We start from the raw sequence: 26,479 nt of genomic DNA on the forward strand, positions 1-26,479 counted from the left end.
CATCTTATGGTTAATTATGGCAATAGGCATACTCATATAATTATGTTAATATTGTAATGCAGGAGATCTTTGAGAGAATGAAGACTGTCATCAAATTAAAACAGTTTTTTCATCATATCCCTCTTGCTTTTTGCGTGATGTTTGTATGTACACTTACATATTTTCTTGAGCACTGATCCAGCAAATTGTATTGCCTTCCCTGGGACAGTTTTAAGATAACTGCTTCAGCTAATACTTCTAAGATTTGTAGTGATGGATCTCTTGTATGTATGGCTCAGACTTGTCAAGAAATAGCAGAAAACAAACAAACCAACCAGAAAACCTTACTATTTTCCTAAGCAATTAACTGCTAATTGCCTCCAAATTTGAAAGGTATAAGGACTTGTGAGAAAATGAGACCTAGAATTTCTTTTTGATAGCACTGTATGTTTTCAGTTATGACCAACATTTGATGATACGAGAGACCGACAACTGCACATCACCAGGATATGCAGACTGTAGGACCAAGGAGCATGGTCTGTTATTGGCCCTAGAGCAGATTCATAGCTTGTAGCTGCTGTGAACTCCAAGGAAGAGGGATTATGGAATGCCCAAGCAAGGTTGGGTTGGGTAGGGGGACCCAGGCTCTTGCTATAAAACCTCATTTGACTGTCAGCCTATTTGTGAAAGGCATCTGGAAGGATGTCCAAGGGAGACTGCGTGAATTGGATCTAGTGGCAGCAGAGAAGTCTTTTTAGGAACCCCTCAGAAATGGGTGGATGTTGACCTGGGCATGAGTGACACTGAGTGTACTGTTCTGGGGAGGAGGAGGCTGCAAGGAGAAACGTGGACTGCAGCCCATCTGTGACACCAGAAGCCTGGGAAGGTCAGCCCCTCTTTCCTAGACAAAAGGCGCACACAGTAAATAGCAACTTCCACCGGATTAGTAAAATGTACTCTAATTAACACAGCTGTACAAGCTATGCATTCATATTTCAGCACAGAGCTTAGATAGTGAAACGTGGAAGCTATGTGCATAACAACAGCAAAGACATGAAAAGGAAGGATGAATAAAGACTTACTGGAGCATACAGAGATACAGAAGAAGCCACTGTAATTAGTAGGCATTACACAAGTGGTACATAAGCATCCTGACTGAATCTCCATCTCTGGAGCTGAGAGAAACTGTAAAATTGACATCCTTTAATGGCATGTTGTTACCCCAGTGGGAACTGGGGGAGTTTTGGCAGACATCTGTAAGGTAAGTTCCTACTAATTTAAAAATAAAAAATACACAAGGCAAAAACCTCTAGTGGAATGTTTAATATTCATAGCAGCCAAGCTGCCTCACAGATATTAGATGATGTTTCAGAAAGTTGTCTGTAGTGGAAACATGAGTTCCCTCATTGTTTACCTCCTAAGGACTGACTTAATCACTCCAGAATTTGATCTGTGGTTATAAAATTTATTTTAAAGTTAAAGTTCAAACCACTAAGGTTTTGAAAAAGCTGCAGCTTCTGTTCATTACAGCTAATAAATTAAAAACAAAAAAGTAAAGTAAATGTGATATGGTGTGGTCCCCCATGCATTTTCCAGGAAAACCAATGACTGCTATGTGATCTGGTATACCTGCAATTTTATAAACTTAGCCCACTTGAAGAGGACCCAAAATTCCTAAGGGTAAATTGAAATTAGAATTATCTACTCTAACCCAAAAATCTGAAATGAAATGCTGCCATCATTAGAGTGTATAATTTGAGTGTGATGAACTTGATATGCCATGTGGGGAAAGGAACATCAAAGTAAATCTTGATGCATTTGGCTAAAACCTTGCACTTCTAATTGGCTTCAAAACAAGGAGGGGGGGAACTACCATGGGAGACAGGAATAATGTATAGGAAGATAAAGTTTAAATAAAGAGTTGGGTGAAGCAGTCTGTTGTAAGTAATGCTGAAGAGTTTGTTCTGGTACATGAAGAAAGCTTCAAGAAACTAAGCTGGGCTACAAACGTAACTCCATTTAGACACATACAGGATCTGAACCCTGTAAATAGGTAGGAGAGGGAGTTGTTAGCTGGTTTTATGCAGGGTCCCCATCTACTGTCAATAATGAGATTTTAAAAATACCCTTGGAAGGCATGCCTATGACTGTATAAGTACTTGAAGGATCATGTTCATGACCTCCTTTGCATAGATGATATTGTTTTCTGTTCTGGTGAAGGTCTTTGTCACTTACATTTTCTGTAGGAGCTTAAGAACAGTCGTGAATCAAAACTTCCAGGCCCGTTAGGTCTTATCCATATAATAAATAAGTTTTTAACAACATCAGCTTTTGAAGATCACCCATTTTAAGCCAATCTCTTCTTTTTCTCTGATCCTTGCTCTTAGCATAATTTATGCAGGATATGTTTTCAAGATCCATCACAGGCATGGAAGCTTTCGACATCTTATAGTTCTTGCACTGTCTGCAGCTGCGAGAAAAACCTGGAGACAGTCCAGCCATTTTTTTGGTTTCATGTGGGTTGCTGGCTACAATAAACCGTAGTCTGGTTGAAATGGTTTTGTGGATGAAATGTTTCAACATGGGGTTGCTGTTCAGCTGGAGGGAGGAGGTCTAAAAATAACCTTTGGTTCCAAACTGGATTAAGGTTTAATCATTTCCTACCTGACTTGTAAGTGTAGCTTGAAAAGATGAGGAAAAAGTTGCTGTGTGAGTACTTTATTTTTAAAAATGTGAAAACGTTTTCCCTGTGCTAATGTGTTCTGCCTTTGCAACAGCATCTATGGGTAATTAAACAAAAAAACCAAACAAACAACCCACCCCCCCAGGAGTTTTCAGGATGCAGTTAAAATGATAAAGTTAGACTACAAGTTCCAAAGGAAAAAAAACCAAAACAACACAAAACCAACCAACAAACCCCCCCCCCCTTGGTGGTCAAGTTTCTTCCTACAAGACAGGAAGAAGGTGGGAGTGAAGGAAAAGAACAGACATACTATTGCGGCAGTAGTGCCAAAAGATTTTTCTCTTAATAAAGATTTTTCCACTGCTGTTGCCAGCAACAGCAAGTGGAATATTTCATCTGCAGGAAAGCTTATTCACAATGCTCCTTACTGTATAGCCACCCCAACTAAAAAATGCTGAAGCTTTGCACAAATTTCCCATAGCTGTCTCTGAGCCTTCATCTTCAAAAACAATGTCTGCAGTCCCTGTCATGAAGTGCTGGGAGCAATATTCAGATGAAGAGACAATGGTTGGCTGAATATGAAAAAAAGAACAAAAGAAAATCTAGGAAAGTGTTTGGGGCACAGGAAATGCAGATGTTGTTGCTGTAGTGTGGCTGTTAGGCTTGCGACATCTTTGGCATGTGACTCTGATAACGTCTTAAAAATAGAAGTGTTTACTTTTGCAGCTAAAGCCCAATATTTCCAGCTAGAGGACACCCCCCCATCCAAAGGTATCTCTGCCCCATGCAAAAGTGCATGCCATCTTATTTTTAATGCTGCAGTTAATAATTTCCATGTGTCTGTTTTTCATACCGCTTTCATTTTGGATCTTTATCTTGAGTTGAATTGTTGCAGAGCTCGTAGGAACAGGTCAGCAGAAAAGCGTGTGTGTGTTGGTGAGAGTTTTTTCTAATAATCTGATCACAGTGCTATTAAACCCTTGTCAAAATATAAATGGCCAGCGAGTTGCACAGTTCTCTCCATTTGGGACATTTTGGTCATGGATGTCTTTCTGTACCAAGCTCTGACTGGAGAAGACCCTGTTGTGGTGGCCTTGCTATGCATTTGTTAAAACATCTTGATTTCATTTCTGAAAAAAGGAAACCGTGTTTTCTTAAGGGCCAGTGACAGACCTGGGATTTTGTGCAAAACATTTCCTGCAGGAGGGAGATGTTGCTCAGCAGTGGTATCACTAGCCTAGCTACTAAATGGCTGGGCTTTCCCACTCCTGCGACACCCTGACAGCCGTCTTTCCGTGGTATTAACAGAGAAGACTGGAATTGGGAACTATAAAAACCAAGTCTTGATTCCACAGATCTTTTTATATGCTTGGCTTAGGTTACATTTTGTTGTGGATCATCAAGGACTCTTCCATTACTGTCAAAAAATAGCTGTAATAGCATGTGTCTGTTTTGGGGAAGCTGAGTTGGAGATGCTGAGGAAAAGAAAGATCTTTCAAGCAGCTAAGCCTATGATTCAGTATCCTAATTTATTATTTGTCACCAGGAAGTTAAAAATGAGTATCGAGCTGTGTAGTATATGCTTTTAGAGCAAGTGATCTTTCTTAGGAATTGGTAAGGTATTAAACTGAGTTACATCTCTTAGATTCTCTATTGGTATGCATGCTTCTGCCCCAAGAGGATTTCTTGAATTATCTTGTTTCTACCCTTGCCATACATAAAGTTGCTTAAAAACAAACTCACAAAAACCCACTATGGAGAATCACTTGATAAAGGCTGTGGTTAAGTGCGAGGTTGTCCTTATGAACTAGTCATGTTTTAATATTCGCTGCATGTACAGTCTGACAGAATATTTGTATGGAATATATTGCCATACTGTATGTCCATTAAATGCTAAAATGTGACAAGGTGAGTAGCCCTTACTACACAGAGAAAAACTTAAGCTCTTTGTCCTGGTAAACGTAAATTATTCTGTGGTTAGTTTACGGAAGTACTGTCTTACTTTGTAAATACATTGCTATTGTTTTTCGGAGAGCATCTTACATGCATGAATGTAAGAAGTAGAACTTTCATTTCATAAAAATTTTGGAGCTTCAGCCTGAAAAATATGATTCACGATGCTTGTCCTTCTGCCTTTACCCTGGCAGCAGTATTGTTAACTTGCAGGAGTTAACACATCTTCATTTTGATGCAGAGAAATGTCTTTTTTTCTTTTTTTTTTCTTTCTTTCTTTCTCCCCCTTTAAAAAAAATGAGTTCTCAGAGCTATTGTTTAGGAGCTGTTTTGAAGTGTAGTAAATTGACTAAATATGGTTTGGCCTCCATTTCATTGCCAGCCAGCTTGGGACAGTTGTTCTTGGAACTGATGCCAGAATCCTTAAACACAAATTTGGAAAGTCTGGTATTTGACGAGAGCTGATGTGTGTGATGCAGACATTCAGCTGTTCAGTTGAAGAACTGAAGTAGCCTTGCCGAGTGTGACATTGATTAAGTCCTCCGGAGTGTTTCAGGCACATTTTTAAATTCAAATACACTTGGGCTGTAGTCCTGAAAAGAGCTGAGTGCTATTTCGCTTGTAAGCTTTGCCTGAAGAATGCCGGCATTCGGTAGAAGCTGCTGGTTGAGATCTTTTAACTGTAAGTTGCATGTATTTTCCTTATAAATTGATGTGCCGTGAGTATGCTCAGTTGTTCATGTGGTTTTAAATTGCATGTTTGTTGCACTGAAAAGGCATGGGTTGCACGACTGTGGTGTAATACTGCTTTTTTGGCCGTAGAAATTTTCTGAAAGTGCATCTCTCTGCTATTCAAGGCTTTCCATAAAAACAGCTGGCATATCGAAATGTGATTCAGGCTCTCTGGCAATCTAATGATTGAGGTAATCTGTCTCTTTGCAAGTACTGTAAATGCTGAGGCAAAACCTGCCTTGGGCTGAGGGGGTGCAACCATCCAGGCAGGATAGTTCTGCGAGGTAGTAGCATTAGCTGTGGTAAGACGAATTCTAAGTAACGAAATACTAAGCAAATTGATGTTTCTCTGTGGGTGAGTAGTTAATTTGCTAGTGTTGGTGTAGGGATGTCTCACCGTTCATGATGTTAGCAGCTGTAGTGGAGAAAACCATATGAATTGCGTTGTAAAAGGATGTGCGTGGAAAGGCAATGATGCTTCTCTCCACTAACTCTTCTACGCTCAGATACTTGGGGAGTTGTGGCTGCTGCAGGACGGTCCTTGCTCTGTTCACTCTTGCTCTATGTACCTGCATCCTTCCTCATACCCAATTCATGGTCTTTTCTTGATACCTCCCTTTCTTTCAAATGCTGCTGATACTCGCTGCCCCCCCCCCGTGTGTGTATATATATTCTTTTTTTTTTTTTTTATATTTTTTTTCCCCTCCCTTCTGGAGAAGGAATGGAGCACTTGGGAAATAGAGGAGATAAGAAAATAGAAGGACAAATCAATTTAAAAGTACTCTGACTTGACTCTTATCTGTACTTTAAAAACAACCTCAAAGTTTATTCTCGTCACTCTGCCACAGTAGCAATAAAATTGTTGGTAGGAATTATCATCTAGAGATTGATAATTGGCTAGAGGTTAGTGATCCACGGTATACTTTCTTCCAATCAGTTGTTAATTCCTAAGCAATATTTTATGCTAACAGCCTTTTTCCTTTTTAGCTTTTTTTTTTTTCTTTTTGGTTGGTTTTAGCAAGTGGTTGTATGTTTACTACAAACAAGACTTTGGTGGTTTTTGGAGGGTGTGTATATGTGTACATATGCATGTATATATTTGTATACATATGTTCATACATGTATGTATATTTGTAAATGTTTATACACATGCACACACGCATATAGATCTCTATATAAATAAAAATATTACCTTATTGGCAAATGAAAACTTGTGACACCTGCTGTACCTCAGTGGGACATACGTAGATTACATGAAATACTTGGAACGCTTGAGCATCTGGTAAATGCCAAGAACAGCCTATCAAAATGGGCTCAGTTGTTTTAAGTTTTGTTGTTCTGGGCAGAGATTTGGTCTACTAGTGAAACTCGGACTTGTCAAGAAAAGGGAATTGGTGTTGCACTTGGGGATCCATTTCTGTTATTGGGATGTAGCTGATGTGCCTTTTAGGAGCAATGTATGCAATGAGCAGTTTGATGTTCACCCAGGAGGGAAGGGGGAGAATCTCCTTTCTGCTTCTGAGCACAAAAGAATGCTTTGTTTGCTCCCAGCATCTGGACAGTCAGTGATCTCATTTCAGTGTGCTTATTTCTATCCAGTTTTATTATCATAATCAGCTTTTTAGGCAGTGATGGAGAGAAGGTAATGACTTAACTCTGTCTAATCCATGAAAGTGCTGGATTTAGACATGAAAAGGGTATTTCTGGATGCTGAGGAGGAGTGAAGCTGTCTTTATGAATGAATCAGATCTCTATCCTCAGAATGTTACAGATTTAAATACCTGAAAAAATACACTTTTTTTTTTCCAGTCAGAGAGCTTTGCCTGATGTGTATTTGGCTAATTACCTCTTGAGGCTTTAGTCTGTTTCCTTTGAATCTCATAAATATAGCAATGCTTTGTTTGTAAAGTGTTCTTCCTTTAATTATGTATGGAGTTTGTATGCCATATTTCTGTGTTGCTTATGAGTTTGAATGGGATGCTGCTGCAAGACTTGGTCCTGTTGCTGTCCAGGCTAAACTCACATCTGACTTCAGTGCTTTCCTTCCAGCAAAGATAGTACTGTTGTGTTACACAAGAGCAGCAAACTGTGACTTTTCATGTACATGGAAAGGGAAAACACTTGATGACTGCATTTACTTTTATCTACGTCTTTGGTAAAGACTTTGTGTATTGTTGGTGACATCCATGAATTGGTTTTGCATGAACGAGTAGCAAAATCATGGAAGTTCTCGTGGAATGAAATGTATTTCTGTTTTGTATTTGATCTTGCCCCCCAGAAATCCAGGCTGAAGCATCAGTAAAGAAGATGAGAACCTTGTCTGTAATATCAGGACTTCCTGACAGATTTACTGTTTTATTCTTTACTTTTTGTGATTGTGTCTTTTTTTTTTTTTTTAATTGCACCATTTTGCAGGAGATCTCAAAGTAGATTATAGAAGAAACAGTATGCGTGCATATTTTTAGAGCATCTGTTAGCCTTTCGCAAAGTCAAAGCTAATCATGCTGATTTAAAGTATGGGTTCTACTAAATACGCAGTTCCGGTGCATGAAATCACTTAATGAATTTAGGCATCCCCCATGCTGTCACACAAGAAAATGAAGTTTTTCCTCATGGATTAAAAGCCATCTTCCATTTGCTTTAAGGTTAATAGCGTTTGTAAGTGGCATGTGGTTATCGATCATTATCAATGCTAATAGATAGAGCAGTGTATTCGTGTGAACACTAATAAATTTTTAGAATAAAGAATCTTGATCCACTGAAGCATTATGAAGAAAGAATCATTCATAATTTTATACCTGGGGAAAATAAGTGAACATAGCACCTGCAAGATTGCATGAGAAAATGGGTCAGTAAGCCTTTTTTTTTTTTTTTTTTTTTTTCCCTGAGAAGTGGCTGGAGCATGAGGGTTTTTCATTCAGCAGTCAGTGCACTTCAATCTGAAACGGGCATGGTCATGTATTTGCTGACCTCACATCTTGGTAGTTGTATCTTCCCTGTTGGGTCAGGCTGTAGAATATCTTCCTCTTGGGAGAAACACCAAGAAATGAGCATGGCTCTCGGCTTCAGTGGTCTAAGGTTAGGCCCTAGTTAATCTTCCAGCTAAACCTCTGGGGTACTGGTCTTGGAGATTGAATAAGAAATTTTTTTCATAAATTTAAAATACAATTTAGCTCACAGTAACCCAAAGGATAGAGACTGCATGGAAATAAAGCAAGTTTCAAATTAAAGAAGGAAGTGCATATAAATGGAAAATCTATTAAAACCAGCCTGTGTCAGATTCTAGCTATTATGCTGTTGCATCATAGTTACGTCGCTGCTCATCTGGCCACTTTTTAAGTTAAGTGCTGTTTTCTGAATCTAAACTTGCTAGTATGATTCATCCTTCCCTGCTTTTAGGTCAGCAGGAATTTAAAAGAAATCCAGTGCTTAACTCTTGGAAGTAATCTTTGTGATACTGTGTAAACTGAATTTCCCAATCAGAAATTAAAGTCTGAACAGTCATGGTTGCTTGTGAGTTTGAAGTCACCCTGATTTTCCTAGGTTTCTGGAACTGCTGATACGACTAAGATTCACAGGTTACATTGGGAACAATTTGATCTTACTATCTGTGTTATTTAGATGGTAATGCTTCTGGTGCATGTGAAGATGTAAAGGTAGGTGTCAAGATAATCAGCCCATGAAGTTTAACTAGACATACGTTATCGTAAACTGATGGAATGCAGAAATCTGATAACACTACTATAATTAACTAATCTTTGAGGAATGAGCAAAACCTAAATACATTTCTTTTTAGGTTTTTTTTTTTTGTTTTGATGTATGTAAATACTTTTATATATGCAGTCTTGAGTTTGGCCAGATCTCTAGTAGAAAGCTGATCTAAAGAAATGGAGGGGAGAATCCACCCACCCTTTACTCATATATTTTATTTGCTTTTGTTTTAGTTTGCAAGTATGCCTGCCACAGGAAATGTGAAGAAAAGGTAAGCATATTTATTTGCCCCCTTCTTGCTGTTGATCCACATGCATTTGAAGTTGAGACTACAAAAGCTGTATCAACTAATTAAGAATAAGATGATTATTAAATCAGATGCCTAGCTGTCAAAAAAGAATGTTTTTTTTCCTAGGGTATTGTTCTTGCCATTAATAAAAAACAGGTCCCTGTGTAGCCAAAACATTTGCACCAGTGGTTGAGTTTCTCATTCCTCCCACAGGAGGACATGTTTCAAGTTGAAAACAGCAAGTTAAGTGGGTGAAATACAAACCACACAGTTCTACCAGGAAAGAAAAAAATGTATCTGAGTGAATAAGGTGTATATATGTATATGCACACACATATATGCATATACACCTCTGTGTGTCTGTATATGTGTGTATATATATATATACACACATACACCTCTGTGTGTCTGTATATGTGTGTATATATATATATACACACATACACCTCTGTGTGTCTGTATATGTGTGTATATATATATACACACATACACCTCTGTGTGTCTGTATATGTGTGTGTATATATATACAAACACACCTATATATATGTATATATTATATATATAAACACACCTATAAAATTTTTACAGCAACAGAGATTTAAAGTCAAACTTTTAGTACTGGATTATGAAAAGTATAAGCATATTATTAATTTATTTTCAGTGTCTACTGGGCAGTTTCTGCCCAGTTCAGTTTCATTACTATGTTTTTGTTAGTTTTTAAAATCTCCGAGTCTCTTTTATACAAGGTGAGATCAGTACTTCCGTGGTCTCAGATGACTTAAAATTTCCCCATCCCTAGATTTGTGTAAATCAAAGGCATTTACAGAGTGTTGCAGTCTAAATCTAGCAGTCTTGGAGGGCTTGGCTTTATTTTACCAGAACCGCCCTCCTGGGATAATATTACCTGCTTTTAACTAAAACTTTTGATTAGTACTTGCTGTCTATGAAGACAGTATATTTTTTCTTTTTTGGTTAGAGCACTGAGACTTTGGAGACCACAGATCTAGGCCTACTACTTGTGTTGTTGACTTGATGTTTGGCCTTGTGCAAGGATTTGTTTGTTTCAGTGCTTCCAAGAAATATGACTAAATTCAAGAGAAGAACCCCTACTTACTGAAGAACTCTGAGATTTGTCAGGCCATTTGGGGAAATTCTAGTAAATACAAGTGTCGGTTGGCTGCGCATCTCCCATTTTGAGTGAAAATGGTACTTGTGCGTTTGAAAATAGCTGTGTTATGTGGTATGCTGAATAAATGCAGAATTTTGTTTTTTAATGAAATAAGATGATAAAGTACACGCAGTGGTAATTAAGTTTGGAAGTAAGGTATTACCTTTAGAAGGTTTACATCAACTGTATGCATTCAATAATGATTAGTAGTAATATTATAGTAATGGTGGTCTAGAAGTAGGACAGACAGATGATGTAATTGATGGCTCTTTGCACAGTAGCTTTGGTTCTCCAAATAGCGCTTGGCGTATGGAATTCTGCCAGCTTCCATGGGGAAGAATCTGGTTTGTTGGTAACATTGGTAGCTTGCAGGTTTGCTTGGGTAGGTGCTACATAGATGTAGAGTTTCCAGAAGTGATGGTACATAAATGATGTTGGAGACTGTGCTAAGAAATTCTTTAAACTTGTTTTGGAGACACATGATTTCATACGTGGGCCATATGTTAAAACCAGGAAACTAGATTTTAACTAGTATTTCTGCTCTCACGCATTTGGGTGTTGAGTGTTGAAAAGACTAACATATGGAGTGCCAAAAGCATATAGTAGCATAACTATCATCGAGATACTGGTATATTTTATGGTTTTTAAATAATTGAAAAGAAATTACTAGCATGTATTAGAGAAGACAGAAAAAGAAGGTATGGGAACATGACCAAATTTAATAATGAATTATTTCTAACAAGAGGCTTTTTTCTGATTTTCAGAGAAGTATTAAGCAAACAAGTAGCTTAATTCAGAATTTTTCTCGGAGTCTTTTCTGACTACTTATATGAGGCTCACAGCAATGTTGTATATAGTCTTGTTACATCGTTCATCCAGATTAACATCTGAATTTGGCCTTTATTGCCTAAAATGTGTCTCTATTTTCATTTGGTTATCAGTTTAAGGCAGGGATGATTCTGGTGGGTTTTAAGCTGGACTGAGAATATGCTAAGACCATCTAAGGGTATTGCAGGCAACCTTGAGGATACCTGTAGCTGTAATCATATGCACTCATTCAGATCCATGTGTGTGGAAAGAGTTTCATGGTCTCCAGCTGATCCACAAGTATCTCTTGTCCCTAGAATAAATTTTACCTTGAAGACAAGAATTACTCCCTGCATTTTCTATAAAACTACTCTGCCCACAGCTTGTGGGGAGTAACTATTTTTGCGTTAGGTAAACGTCCCCCAAGACAAAATGTGTAAGCAGTTTGTCAGCTGACAGTCACGTGGAAAGGGGTGAATGAGAACAAAGAATGTTGTGCTTACGAGAACCTGTAGTCATTCTGGAAAAGAATAATGCATCAGCACAGTAAAGCATTGCTCAGAAGACAACTGGGGTCATGAGTGTTCATAAAAGCATTAAGTGCAAGTCTAGCCGTAAAGCCACATAACAAAACAGATAATGTCATAAATGTGTTCAGGTAAAAACAGCAGCTCAGGCCTTATGCTGGCAACACTACAGTGCAGGTTTTCAAGAGTTTGTCAAGACAGTACCACTATTATGCTTGCAAATGAATAACAAAAATTTCTTGTTATATAAATAATCCATGAAAATAAACTTTATGCAGACCCGAAAATAAAGTGGACTCTGAATTTGATCAGATGGTACAAATGAAGGAAGAATCATGTTTTGGAATTGTTCAGGATGTGAGCTGCTGCCTTGTAGGATGAACCCTGAATTGGTTCTGTGAGGGTTTTCCAGTTGCCCCTGACATAACAGTGAGTACAAAATAACAAATGCAGGCAAGTATTGTAGTATTATTTCAAAACCTAGGGCACACCTGGAAGAAAATCTGCAGTTACAAAAACAAAAGAAGCAGAGATAAGCTTGCACCAATTTAGGCTGTTGCATTTGGTGCCATTATATCAGTTGTAGAAAGATAATAACATTTGAAATTATGTAGCATAAATCCACTAAGTGTGTGGTGCGGATGGATACCAGCACGAAAATCGGATGAGCTGTAAAAGAAAGTTACCCAAAAGCCCAACAAGGAAGAAGCGCCAAAAGCCCAAACTCCACTGTCTCGGAATTGTCTGTGGAAAGAAAAACAAAAAAAAAAAGTTAATGTAGTGAATGTCTGCATATAAAACCTTAAGAGCTATATCCATCTCTGTCAGGTTACTGTTTGCAATTTAACCCTGAAGGGGAGGGCGGGTGCATGGCTACAGGGATGAATTAATGGAAATTAAGGATCCACAAATTCAGAACAGATGTCAGGAAGCGGTATTTCATGCAGGGAGCAACAAATATGTGAACAAGTCTCCCAGGCAAGTTTATTCAGATGAAAAGCAGTGAGGTTACTCGGGACCGAAGGGATCTGATTGTGTCCTGGGAGGTAGAGCCCTGAGTGGGCTGTGCCGTGAGGGGCTGGTCGGTCAGTCTGCTCTGAAGACGTCCCTCAACTCTCGTAGCCTGTGTGAACTCTCATAACCTATTTGTGAAACTCTGCTGCGTCCCTGCCAGCGCAACATCAGAGATCTTGGTGTGCACCGGGGCTGTAGAAGCATTTGATTTCGGTACGGCCTCCTGGGGCGGCTGTTTGCCTGCGTACTGCTCCGTGGGCCTCTTCTGTGCCCGTCTGCCCAGTTTCTGCACACCAGTTTCTGTGGTGTGCGTGGGCAGTGCTGAGCTGGGACAGCCCTCTTGCTCGGACCCCCAGAAACTTGATATGTGTTAATAGAAAGACACATGGTTGTATATGTAATGTGACTTTTCTAGTGTTCTGGCCATACCTACTCATGGTGAGGTGGTGTCCTGCTGACACGTACGTGTGCTCGTCAGGGAGGCCTGATGAACCACACTTTTCCATGTGTTGTTAGAAAAGAGAGTCTAAAAGCGGTGCCCTGCTTGAACGGTACCAGGGGGGTGTTAACTTGCTGGACCATAGTGATGCCACTTCTGATCGTGGGAAGCCCTCGTAAACTTGACTTTGCGTAGATTAAGCTATTGTAATATATTTGGTTTCGCAGCAGGCTTATTTAGAACTAAAGCCAACCTTTCAAATTGTTAACGTTATACTAGTGTATAATACTATCTCAGTTTACTACAAATTTATTTTTTTTGTGCTTTAGTCATCTGTGCTTTTTTTCTTTAAAGTGATGGGGGCAGAAAACCACTCTAGAGGAAAGCGTTTGCTATTCCTGTACTGTATTTTAAAACTCTCTCTAAAAGGCAATGTTTTTGTTTTCACTCTGAAAAACATCATAAGAATGAATTCTGAAAGAATTTTGTTTTGCTGTACAAATCCGAGTTCATTTAGGTAATTACTATCTTGTATGGCCTCAGTCCGTGCGTGTTTAACTTGGCAATGTTTCTGTATAGCTATTTGTTCAGATGTACATATCTAATTAGCGTTCCCTGAGGTTTCTGAAGCTACAGCATGTCTAATGCCCCAGGGCTTTGCTCTGGATTTTGCTCTGGGAACTTGAGTCCCCTTTGTTTTGTAGCTTTGTCTCCGGGCGTGTGTGTCTGCATATGATGTAGGGAATACTTGTTTGTCCCACCACAAGGCTTTCTCTTAGCTCTCTGTCCTGGGATACCATTTTTTTCATCTTTTACTCTGTCGGTTAGGTATGTGGTACAGAGCTGGGGCATTGAACGGCATCATCTCATGACTCTAGACAAACTTTGTTCTCTGACGTCTGGGAATTTGAAAACCAGTTTCTATCTCCTGTCCTGTGGGAAGACTGAAAGCAGGAGGGGGAACCTCTTGACCGTATTTTCTTGACTTGTTTCTTGTATGCTAATTCTCCCTCTTGAGAACTGACTGATTTTATTAAGTTTGTAAGCAAATGCTTGAGTTCTGTTACAATCAGTAAGCTTAAGTATTTGCTGAATCAGGTGTGATCTAGCTTTATGCCTTTGCCTAGTAAACATTGCATGTATCCTTAATTAAACCTGGAAGATATTTTTGCGATGCTTAAGCCAAAAAGATGGGGGTTTTACATAATACAGTTTGATTCTTTGCTAGTCTGAAATGATGCTTCAAAGAAACCAATATCATAGGCAGATGGCTCTATGGCTTTTTCCAGTTCCAGTAAGATTAATTTATTTATATGTGGGTTTGGTTCAGCACACTTCCTCCTTCACCTTTCAAGAAGCTGTCTTAGACATCTCAGTGAAGTGGAGATTTAATCCAAGCTTCAGAATTTTGTATTAATGGTCTAAAATCCTTGTTTAGACTGGTTTCCTGAGCTGTAGTGTGCCACTTGAATGCAGGTAAAGCTAGACCAAACAATTTCTTTCAAATACTGTAGTTTATTTTTTGTAGAGAAATAACAGATTTATAGTATGTTTTCAGCATTTCACCATTTATAAAGCCACCAAAATTGTTTTAATCATAAAAGATATAAACTCTGACATGACACTGTCCTACTACTTTTCTCAAAGGCCATGTTTTTTCTAATTCTTTTTTTTGAGGCATTTGTATCTGAGAAAATGTAATTCTTCCCTTGACCCTCCTCTTCCTTTCTCTTTAAACTGTTTAAGCTGTTGCTGATTCAAGAGGATTGAAAGAAGGCTCCCCACTGCCCCTGAGTCCGTAGTCCCTTGTAACACCCTAATCTTTTTCTCTCTTGGTCTCTTTAACAGTCTAGGAATTATGAACATTATTACAGAAAAATGCATAGAAATAAACAAAAAAACCCCCTTGAATTACTGTAAAAACATGACTAGCGGCATTATAGAAGGGAGAGTGACAGTAATCATAGCAAGAAAAATTAGCAAGGAGTGATAGTTGGTTTCAGTCCTGGGTTGCATGTTCAGCTTGTGTTGTGAAAAGAAAGAACTTCCCATCTGCTTATCTCTATGTATCTGTACATAGAGAGAGGCTAATATTGGTCAGCTATTTTCAGTTTGGAGATTTAAAGCACAAACTGTACTGGCACTCAGAAGGCTCTATTGGCTTTTGTCACTTGGGTGCTTCTTGGACTGGTTTGTGAATAAACCTTGTGCTCAGTTGGGGCAGCCTTGTTACGGTTGTAAGGCTGGGCTCTGGCTCTTGCAGTGGATGGGCAGAAAGGCAGATACTGTGGCCCTGTGAGAAGAATTGGTGGCCCTTGGCAGTCCAGTGGGACACATACTCATGAGAGAAACATGGTGCACTGCCCCATGACAACTTCTCTCGTGTGTTTTTGGAGCAAGAAGGACTTTTGTGTGAGGTTGAGGAAAAGAGGTGGCGTATTTTTTGTAATCCTTGCCAAGAGTTCCAAGGCAAGTCATGCAGACTATGGCTTCATTTACTTTCCTGAAATTTAGTTTAGACTCCCCAAATGATGACTAATGTAATAGTTCCCACCAGGTGGCTGACAGATACCCATGCTCGTGTTCCCCCTCCCATATGCGTCTGTAACATACACACACAGGCAAACAAGGCAACTATGTGAGGTACTCTTTTTTTTTTTTTTTTTTTTCTTTTTTCTCCCCTCCCCTCCAGTCTGGCTTCTCTATAAACAGAGGTCCGATGTAATGCACTGTAATTCATTGTAACCAGAACGTCACCTGATCTTCATGAGAAATTCACCATTATCTGAATTTAACATTAGTGTACCCCGGTCCATCTTTTAAACAGCTCAGTTGACTGTTCAGAATTGAGTTATGGACAATGCATTCTCATTAGTCATATAATAACCAAAACTATATTTCATTTGGGATTGTGGATTAGTTTCATGTTTTTCTACTACTTACATAAATAATGTCCAAATAAAAAAACCAAAACCAACCCAACCACCTCCCCAACCCAAATATTTTACCTTTAGTCTTCTTTTATCTTAAGAATACTGACTCTAATTTTTGTTTTGCACATTTTCCTCTCTGCTTCTGTTTTTACTTTTATGCCTCCTATATCAGGAGTTTGGTTTAAATCTTAATCTCAGATGTGCACACTTGGCTTTCTTTGATTTTATTTTTTTTTAAAGAAAGATTTGAAAGACTTTCTGTTTAAAGTTCTTCACTTCTAGCTCCTCTATTGCACTGAAGTTCTGTGAGCAGAAGGGTGGTGACTTCTCACTCTGTGTGCAGCGCACAGTATGTCCTGATTGCAGGACACTACTTTATGGTTCATTGCTAAAGAGTAAAGTACGTAAAGGAGCACCTCTCTAGACTTCCATTAGCACTGTAAGAATTTTGACTTGTAGTCCCAGACAAAGGGATTCGGAAAAAAAAAAAAATTAACTGAATTTAACATAAGTGCACCCTGGTCCATCTTGTTAGATTACTAGTTCCATTAGGAAGGTGAAGCCAGGGAAGAGACTGATAGCAGAAGTGAGTAAGCAGTGGGCTGGACTCTGAATTCAGAGTGGTGGTGAGGCACTTCCTCTTCAAATGGGAGGAAAAAAAAAAAAAAAAAAGGCAGTCACTGAGGTTTCCAAGGTTACTGTGTTCTGCTAATGTCTGATCTCTGCTGCTGCTTTAATTACTGCACTGAAATTGGTGGGAAGGTTGGCCCAGTATGTTCACAGTGGTATTTGGTCAGTTTGGAAAGGGAAGCAACTGTATCTTGGATGTTACCATTTCTCAAACTATTGCCAATGCTCTTTTTGAGGGTGCTAATTCTTTCTTTCTTTTCTATCTGATTTGCATGCTGCACCAGCCTGGTATTGAGGGAATTCAGCATTCAAAAGGGTGGAAATAATTCCTCTTTGAATGTTTGAAACAATACAAAATCAGAGCAGAAGCCGGATTTGCAAGATGTCAAAATGTGTATTACTTTTTAAAGAGATGGCTGCTACTTTGGTAGTGACAGGTTAAACACAGTGTTTCTCTTGAACTTTCTAACCTTGTTTCATACTTAACACTCAGCTGCATTTCAAGCACTACAGATAATGTGTCAAAATTTCTCAGAAGAATAAAGGCACTTTTGGGGGAAGAGACACAAACAGAATACCACAAACTTTTCACCTGAATGCCCAGGGTTTGTCGATCATTACGTTGTTCTTTTAAAGTGATTTTGAAGTAAAGCTCTTTCAGTTTTAAAAACAATTGAGGAACCTGGAAAAGATTTGCTTTGCTGAGATCAGAAAAATTCTGTCAACTTTTACACCTTAGTTAATAAGGCACTGTTGAAATTGTAGATAAAAACTATCATGACCAGCAGTGGACCAAATTGTGGTGATTTTGCTTCTCAAATGGGTTCACATGAGGGTTGGGGTTTTTTTTGTTTTGTATTGTTTTTAATTTCAGTATGAGTTCTCCTTAACCCTCTCAGATTTTGGGCAGAGGGAATCAAGGACTTAAATGAAAACTTGTGTCATGTTGTTTCCAGGAGACAACCGTGTGAATGAACCTCTGCGGTTGATGCATTTTTGTGGGAATCCATAAATCCAAACACATTCAATAAGGCTGAAGACTTCAAGGATTTTTTTCTTCACAGGCAGTGGTTAGCATGTTATATTACCATGCATGCAACCCTTTTAGTGATGCCTGGCATTGGGCTAGAATAAAAATGTTTGCTGCTGAAGTCCAAGGAATTACTGTATGAGTTTTGTAACTGATATTTGCAGCTCAAAGGGGTCTTCAGATTTTTTCTGATTGTACCCAGAAGCAGTATTTTGCAGATCCTCCTGTCTGCAAAATATTTGCCCTCTGTTAGATGCAATATCACTGTAATGAACTGTGTAATGAAGAAACCTTCAGATTCAACCAGAACTGTAAGCTGCTGAGGGACATGAGGACTTGAAATTGCCTTTTATGGGCATAAACCTTGCATTGTTTAAGTAGCAGAAGTGCTGTGCTGGAGCATTGTGTATTTGGCAGGTAATTTGCTGGGGCTTTTAAAAAAATGAAAAAGTATTTTCAAGTATGCTAGTGTTTTTAGATAAGAGCTCTCATTTAAACTTACTGTTTCAGATAGCTGGTTATGTTGTGCAAGACCCAGCTGGTACATGTACAACTTCAAGGTTTGTTTGTTTCCTTGCCGATTTTCTTTTAAAAATAAATCTAGCTGTTGGCAAGGGGAAAAGAGGATAAGATGATGTTAGTGAGGGAAGAAAACAAAACAATTTCTGCTTTTCTTTGTTCACCACCAAAATATGGATAGGTTATGTTTTTCATGACAGATGCGAACTTTCCACTGGAAAATCTTAGGATGTTTTAGGGGAGCTGGGGGTTATTTTGTTTGCTTTTTCCTCCCATGCCCTGTCCTGTTTTGGCTGATTTTGGGATGGACCTCTTTACTGGTCCAGTTATTTTCTGGGTAGCTCTGATCCTTTCTGTATAGGTGCAGGAGATCTCACACAGACTTGCCATGTAACTTTTTTTTTTTTTTTAAGAGAGGTAGTAAGGTATATGTCAGCCTTTTAAAGTGGGGTCAAGGAACTCAGGAATGATGCATTTTACATTGCTTCTGCTTGGAATGCTCCCTTAGGTCACATTATATAGTTCATGCCACATTCTCTCTGGGAAATGGGAATCAAGTAGCTTACAAGAATATACCGCTCCTTTCTTTGTGAATTACTGTTATAAAAAGTTGTTTACTCTTAATGTACATGATGCTCTTAGCTTTTACACAAGAGGCATTGCTTTTGCATCCACTGTTACAGCTAAAGGCAACAGCAACATCTTGAAGGGTGCTCTGAACATCAACAGTGGATGTAATTGGGTAGCAGGCAAAATGTCCCAATGATGTATAGCATTTTGCACTGTTGCTGTGTCATACTATACTGCTTTTGCCGGGGGTTTTGATGAAGAGTGCATATTCCTAGGAACTGGTTGAATTCCCTCTTGCAATATTGCATCTCAAAAAGTTGGAGCCACCCCAGCCTTAGATTGCAAGGAGTTGCCTTACTGACTTGATGGAAGAATGGAAACTGAGTTATAGACATCATCATTAATAACCACAACTTTGTGGAAACATAGAATGAAGTGAGTACTATGTGTTTTGAAGGCTATGAGCTCCATCCCAGGAGAAGTCCTGACTGTTTTGTATCAGCAAGCTGAAATGTCTAAGCTTCATTAGAATTTGCTTTTACTACTTCTGTGTGATAACACAGCATTTCATAGTATTTTACTAGTAATTATTTCTAAAAGGCTGCTTCCCTTGTCTTGTTGTGCTGAAGAAAACATTTAAAATATGTCCCACAGTTAAAGCATAATAAAACAAATTCAGTTTTAGTGAAAACCATCTGTTTGGGAGAGCTAGTTTAGATGATAAAAAAATACGTATTTAAGTCTGTCATAGGGAGAGCATTCTGTACTCTTTTGTTGCATTATCTGTTTTCTGAATAGCTGGAAAATTGAAGATATATTTGGAATGTACATGTTTAAGACTTTAATATATTTTGAGAGGAGGGAAATTTGTTAAACTGACTAGAGGGCTATGAAAGTTGGGACTGTGATATAAGAAAGTCGGAAATACTGTAGTAAAATTCAGGTGTTTTCCAGTGCCTTCATGTCGGCCTCCAACAAAACGCTCTCAATCTCAAAAATGGGTGAACAAAGAGCTGTCTCTCCTTCTTGTCATTTAACGTGTTTATGCGTTAAACTGACCTTAGTGAGATGCAGAGAGTCATCCTGCAGATGGGTGGTTTTCAGCTCTAGGGAAATAAAACAAACAAAAAGACCCCAAAACTCGTTACCACCAAGTCTGATGTGATTTCTGCCTTCCTATCCTTCTGTGATGCTGAGTAGAAAAGATTGGCATTGCCGCCTTCTGGAGCCCTCCTCTACCACATTTCCCGCTTCTCTGTAATATCTATTAAGAAAAAAAAAAATCACACCCCCTCCCTATTTTAACCTAAGTTTATTGTTTAAATAGTGCTTTTCTGTTATCTTTAATGCTTCCCTTTGATGGGCATCTGTCTGTCCCAGGTGTTAGAGCACACGGGAGGCAGTGAAACCTGTGGGCTGAGCAGTGATCTCTGCAGTTTGTCGTGACAAAGCTCCTGTCTCCTCCTCCTAAAACTTCTGATACCGGTGACTGTGTGGTGCCATTTGTGACCACAGGAACCATAATGCCTGTAGCTCTTGCCACCATTGCTTAGATGTCGGAAGCAGACTGAAACCCTGAGAAATCACACCAACATGTATGTTAAAAGTCCAAAATTCTGAGGTACAACAGATCTGGTGCACAGCTTGTTTCTGCTCAAGCAAATCCAATCCATGCTGGTAGTTTGTTCCTTTGGGAGAGGAAAATATCCATGGAACTGTATTCCCGTTGCTTGCTAGGGCCCTCCCTGTCTGGTAATGTTGCAAGATTTGTTTGACTTCGCAAATGAAGCATGTTTTCTCATGGGGATTATACCAAAATAAATAGGCCTGGAATCCTGAAAGGATAACATAGTTCCCTGAGGAATGCGTACTTAATTAAGCTTGGAGAGGTCAGATCTGATACAAAGAAAGCAGAAGTCAACTCTCTCAAAGATACATGCAATTGCCAAAAATAGGATTTTTTTTTTTTAACTGTTCTTTAAAGCAGCAGCAAAATGAGACATTTTGAGCAAAGATGCTATGTTTTTGCACTCATTTAGCATCAAATCATTTCAACCTACTTTATAAACCTGTGGTTAAACAGATTAACTCAGGAGGGACGGTAGCTAGCACTCCATTTACAGTTCAGATTGGCAGACTAAACCACAGTGCAGAGGGCTAGTGCAAAGTCCAGTAAAAATCTAGTTTTAGGATCTTGGCTCCTGCTAGTTGGTTTAACCCCTGTTAGCTACACCCAAGTTTTGACTGAGTTTCTTGTGCTTTGCTTCTGAACTCTTGGAGCAAATCTAGTGATCTGATAAAGGAAAGGACTTAATCTCTGGTTACTGGTTTACACTTATCAGGAGAAACCCATCCATTTTTTTTATTTGAGGAATCTTCTGTTTCACTGGAGTTTTGAAGAGGTTCTTCTATTTTATCCTTTTTCCAAATAACCTATGTACCAAATGTCTTGCCCTGTATGTGTTCTTGGAGAGTTGGAGAACAACTTTCACAGCGTAGGTCAGGACTGTGACTTTGCAAGATCAAATATCACAGCATGGAAGAAAGCCAGACTTTGAGGTGGCGAAGATACGGGAACAATACATTTCTGTATCTTGGGATAACTGCATTCCTAGTTACTTGTGAAAGGTTTCTTTTCCTTCAGTGACTTTGTTTGAAACAGCTTTGTTGCTTTGTCTTGGGAAAGGGGGATTTGTATGTACATAAATACGCTAAATTTTGAAATCCCTCCCGAAGGTACGTAACTTTCCATTTCAGGTGCTACTTTCGGACTTTGTTTCATAAGGCGTAATCCCAAGTAGACAGAAAGGCGTTGTGCATGGGTCAGGACTGTAGGAACATGGCTTAGATGTTACAGAACTCAGTTATTCACATGTTTTTGCTGAGAAACTCATGGAGAGTTTCTCAAGCTTCAGCTGATCCTCTTTACACCTTGATGAGGTGGGTGCAGGTAGCGTTAGCATTGTTTCAGCGAATAAAAATTACTGAAGCTGAGAAATTAATAAAATGGTGCTAAAATATCACTGTTGGAATTTGGTTTTGAATTCAGAGAGCTCCTGGTTGTGTTTATTCTGTCCTTCCCTGTAGCAACTTCATCACAGAACTAGGTGACGGTAAAAATGTAATGTGTTAGGAAGCTTTTCTGATGTTAGTTAGCTTCTGCTTGCTGTATGATAGCATTATATATGAATAAATCTTGGCATTTTAGTGATACTCATGACCCAAGCCCATTAACAGTCTCTCAACTGTAGTTGTCTTTGCAATTTACAGTGCAATTTTTTTGTTTGTTTCTTCCAAACTTAACTTAAACTGCTTCACGCTAATCAAGTAGGAGCGTTGTTTCCATAGTGCAGAAGAATTTGTTGTTCTGAAGTGAGAGTGGAAATGATGTATAGCTGCACTGAATCTCAGTGCTGATTTTACTGTATCTTTTCTCTTTTTTGTTTTTTTTGGAACACAACTGTATCTTGTTTATTACGATATTGTAGTGACTGCATAGTGCTGCTTCAGTTTCTGCTGTGTTTCCTAAGCCTTCCTTTAAGGCTGCAGTTTTCAATGTGTCCAAAAATGCTTAATTTGAAGAGGAAAATTCAGTGGGTTTTGGGCATGCTTTAGAGCTGTTCTGTCTGGCATGAAGTACTGAGGATACTTGGTATGTCCAGGACAAAAATCTGAGTTAGAAACTAATATCACACAACTGGAGATGTTCTATTTTTAAAAAAAAAAAAAAGTTGTGTATTACCATTGTAGCTTTTTAATCCCAAGTTAATATCCCAATAATGTCCCTTTTTATTCCAGAATTTAGATTTACATTTTTAATTTTGACATGTTACAAGTTGTATCCTTGAGAGCGCAGAGTTATTTGAAGATATACTGCCCTCAATGTCCTTTAGTTTGTTTCCTTATTGACTAAGGGGATTTAAGATTTGAGTGTTTCGGGGGATGGGTTGGAGAAGGGGGACGATAACTGACAGGCATGTCAAACGAAGAAAACTAAGCAGAGAAATTTCTTAGATTTTTCAAGACTTAACTCCAAAGCTCTAGATGTAGATAAATAGATAAGTGTGTGTGTGTGTGTTTAAAAAAAAAAAAAAAGTGTGTGTGTGTGTGTATATATATATATAAAGACACATATTAAATATTTCCATGAGCTTACCTTGTGGACTCCTGACAGTCATTTATGCAACAGTTGCAAGGTCTGCTCACATCACTGTAGCTTTACATTATTTGGAGGATGTCAGTGGCTTTGTTTTACTGCTCTTTTCATCCTTTCTCATCAGTTTTGTAACATGATTAGTAGTGAGCTAGAATCAATGGATATTTTTAGCAGGTCATGTATATATTTGATGAAGATTCCTCCCCCTGCACGTCCTTTGTGTTACACATAACCTGTGGCAGGCATGCCAGCAGTTCTTACTTGATAAAACTCTAGCTTGGAAGAAAGTGATTCATTACAGCCAAATGGTTAAATTGCTTTTGCAAAAGCAATATGATAGAGATTTGGACTTTGAAATGCACCCTTGGTAATAACTGGCTTATTCTTTGAAGATGGTTCTTCCTCTGAAAGATCACCTACTTCTTACAAGAAGAAAATAAAAACTAAGGAAGATAAAAATGAAAGATGCATCTGGGAGTAAAAAAAAAACCAAACCATTGAAATATAAATGTCAGAGATGCCAGCAAATGACCTGTTGTGCAACAGTGGGGGGCACTGTTGTGTGTCTGTTACAGCAAGTGGGGACAGATTTTATTTCCTTAGTGCCAGATACCCTGCCAGTTGTTGACATTTTTTCTTGTTTGAGTTAACATTTACCTCATGTTGGTTGGTTACTCATTAACTGATGTGAGTGGTGTTACAGTCGTATGAAGGAAAATTACCCGCAGATTCATTGGAGTCAGAATTCTTCATCAAAGTAATTCTTTTAAATCTTTTTCTGTCAATATGGGACTTTTTCCAAGCTAAGGCTCGATTCAGGAAGTATCACACTGGGAAGGTGTTTCCATATTAACTGTGTATGCAAGAACAGGTAGTTTGTCTTTCAAATATTTGCTTGGTTATTTGTGGGTAGACTGACGTGTCTATATGCATGTGTATGTATGCGCCGGGCACTGAAGAGGTGACTGTTTTTGAAAATCAGGCAAGGCATTCCCATATTCTGGTATTGCTTGTTAATACGCGAATGTGCAGAAGTACAGAAGCTAAATGTACCTTGGTTGTGTGGAACTATGAAATATTACACTAATGCATATCCAGTATATTTCTTACAAGAATAAAGATATGATTGAAAGCCGACAAACCGGGTGATTGCAAATGTTTTTTTTTAAGATTAGCTGTAGCTTCAGTTGGAGGATCTGAAAAGTCTTTCTGAAGTTTATTGTTTTGTGCAGTTGGTACACAGTGTGTATAGCTTTTTAAACCAATGAATGAGACATTTATACTCCATTTTCTATCTCTGCATTGATACTGGATTGAAGTCCTGCAATCTTGCTTTCCAGCTCTACGCTTTTTCTCTAAAAGCTGATTTTTTTAGCACGTCTCAGATTATTGCAAACCAGGAAAAAGAGGTGGAGCCGCTCACATATCCTCAACTTAGGTTGCCTAGACCTCATGATAGCCTCTCTGTTATCTGTGAACACGTCAGCTCCTTTGCTTTTAACCTGTGTCTGGGTTAACAGTGGAAGAATTTGTTGCAACTGCTCATGCGAACTGAAATTGGGATACATGGAGATCTTGAATATTTTGCTTCATCTGAGAAGAAATACGCTATTTGTGTATATGGAGTCAGAGGAAAAAAGTCAGTGCACCTTGGGTGATTCAATGTGTCTTGCGTCGAGTTTTGTCGCTTGAAAACAGTAGCAATGCCTCCAAGTCTTCAGCTGTGTGATGCATTTTGAGTGCTTTGCAGTTCAGCGACAGTTCAATGTGGTGGTGAGTGGCAGTGTGCAAGGGCAAAGGAATTGCTGTGTACACTGGAACGGGTATTATGTGACTCTTCGGTAGTCCTAGAACAGTACTATCTAATGCAGGTGTTGATCTTTGTAAAAAGAAAGTGCAAAAGGCACACAACCAGGAGAAGATGGAGTCTATCTGTAAAGTCAGCTGCTATATATAGCTGTTGTAGGCATAGTGAAGCTCAGAGAAGAAGAAATCAAGCATCACCTGTAACGTTAGCTCTCATCTTCTTACAGCCCCGAGTCTGCATGAGTCGCCTGAATAAGATGCCACAGATCTGCCAAAAAAGATCCGTAATTCTCTGCTGAAATTCTTTTCTAGTGGGATGTCCCCAGTGCTCTTGTGTCAGCATGTAGGGGATTTTTCTTTTTCTTAGGAAGTAAGTCAGCTGTAATTATCGAGGAGGTTACAGCAGAGTTGTGTTTTGGTTAGCCAAGGGGAAAGGAGGTACTTGATTCCTTGAGGGTTTTTAGCAGTGGAGGGAAGGGAGAGAGCAGAGATGATATTTATGTGCTCCAGTGATGACAATTTTATTTGGCAGTGGTTCCAATTATTAATTATGTGAGCATGTAATATTAGTTCATCTCTGCTTTTCCGCTGCACTACCCAGTCAGCCTGCAAACTCCTCTGGGGTTTCCATTAATTCTCTCTTTTCTTCCTAGTATAGGCAGCGAGAGAAAAGTAATTGTTGAAATTCCAGTTTTTATCTATTTTGACCTTAGGCGTTGCTAATGAAAACGCTAGCAAAAACTGATTTTTAGTGCTTAGAGTAAGTACTATGTAATCGCGTGGTCAGGACGGTGGGGGACAGCCTTTCCTCCGTAGATGCGGTGTTTGCTGCTCGTGGTGGTGGTTCAGGGTGTGCATGGCTTCGGTTCTTTTTGCTACGGACTGCTCTGCCTCCTGGTTTGCCTCTTGGGCTCGAAAAGAGAATTGGTGGTTGTAATCGAAGGTGGCATGCGAGGTTTTACGTGCTGTGTCAGGCAGGAGGTTACAGAGGCAGATGTTGTCTTTGCTTTCAACAACAGGAATGCTATCATGACAGCTTAGTTAACATCTTCCACGTGTTTACTATGGGCGTTTGGTTGGATAGACTAGTGAATCATGAGTGGCAGTCATGAAATGAGCTGCAGAAATGCAGCTTAGTAAGACCTGGGACTTGCAAGCCCACTGAGGAGTCAGAGGGTGCAGCAGACAAACCTCAAGTGTTCATGTCAGTCCTGTTTTCTTTAGGGGTAATGTGGAGATCACGAGGAGGCTGGGTGTTGAAAATCAATGTTCTACTTTTTTTTTTTTTTTTTTTAATAAGTACTTTGTGATTTAAGAAGCATTGAGAATGAGGTACATCTTTTTCCACAAGCAGTTATGGAGGCAAACGCCATCCCTTCCATGCTAGTGGTCAAAAGCTGTTCCTGAGAGTTAAAACCAGAGTGGGTTGTCCTGGTGCAGTCAGGTCTGTCTCTTTTTGTCTGTGCTGCCTACAAGACCGATGTTTCTTTTTGTTCTTGCAGCTTGCTCTGTTGCATAGTCTGCATCTTCTTT

General features: G+C 39.0%; 1 protein-coding gene across 6 annotated transcripts in view; it reads left to right on the plus strand.

The window, feature by feature from the left end:
* TNS3 (tensin 3) overlaps window positions 1-26,479 on the plus strand; it is a 241,639-nt gene that overhangs the window by 68,943 nt on the left and 146,217 nt on the right. For 5 of the 6 annotated variants that reach the window (XM_069809298.1, XM_069809301.1, XM_069809303.1 and 2 more), the window contains one exon: window positions 9,292-9,329. In XM_069809298.1, coding sequence (XP_069665399.1) covers window positions 9,292-9,329 — 38 coding nt within the window. Of the gene's footprint in view, window positions 1-5,273; window positions 5,298-9,291; window positions 9,330-26,479 lie in introns of those variants that run through there. The other variant, XM_069809304.1, reaches the window with a different exon arrangement.

This window comes from Haliaeetus albicilla, chromosome 21, assembly GCF_947461875.1.
Source record: "Haliaeetus albicilla chromosome 21, bHalAlb1.1, whole genome shotgun sequence".
NCBI classification, from domain to species: domain Eukaryota; kingdom Metazoa; phylum Chordata; class Aves; order Accipitriformes; family Accipitridae; genus Haliaeetus; species Haliaeetus albicilla.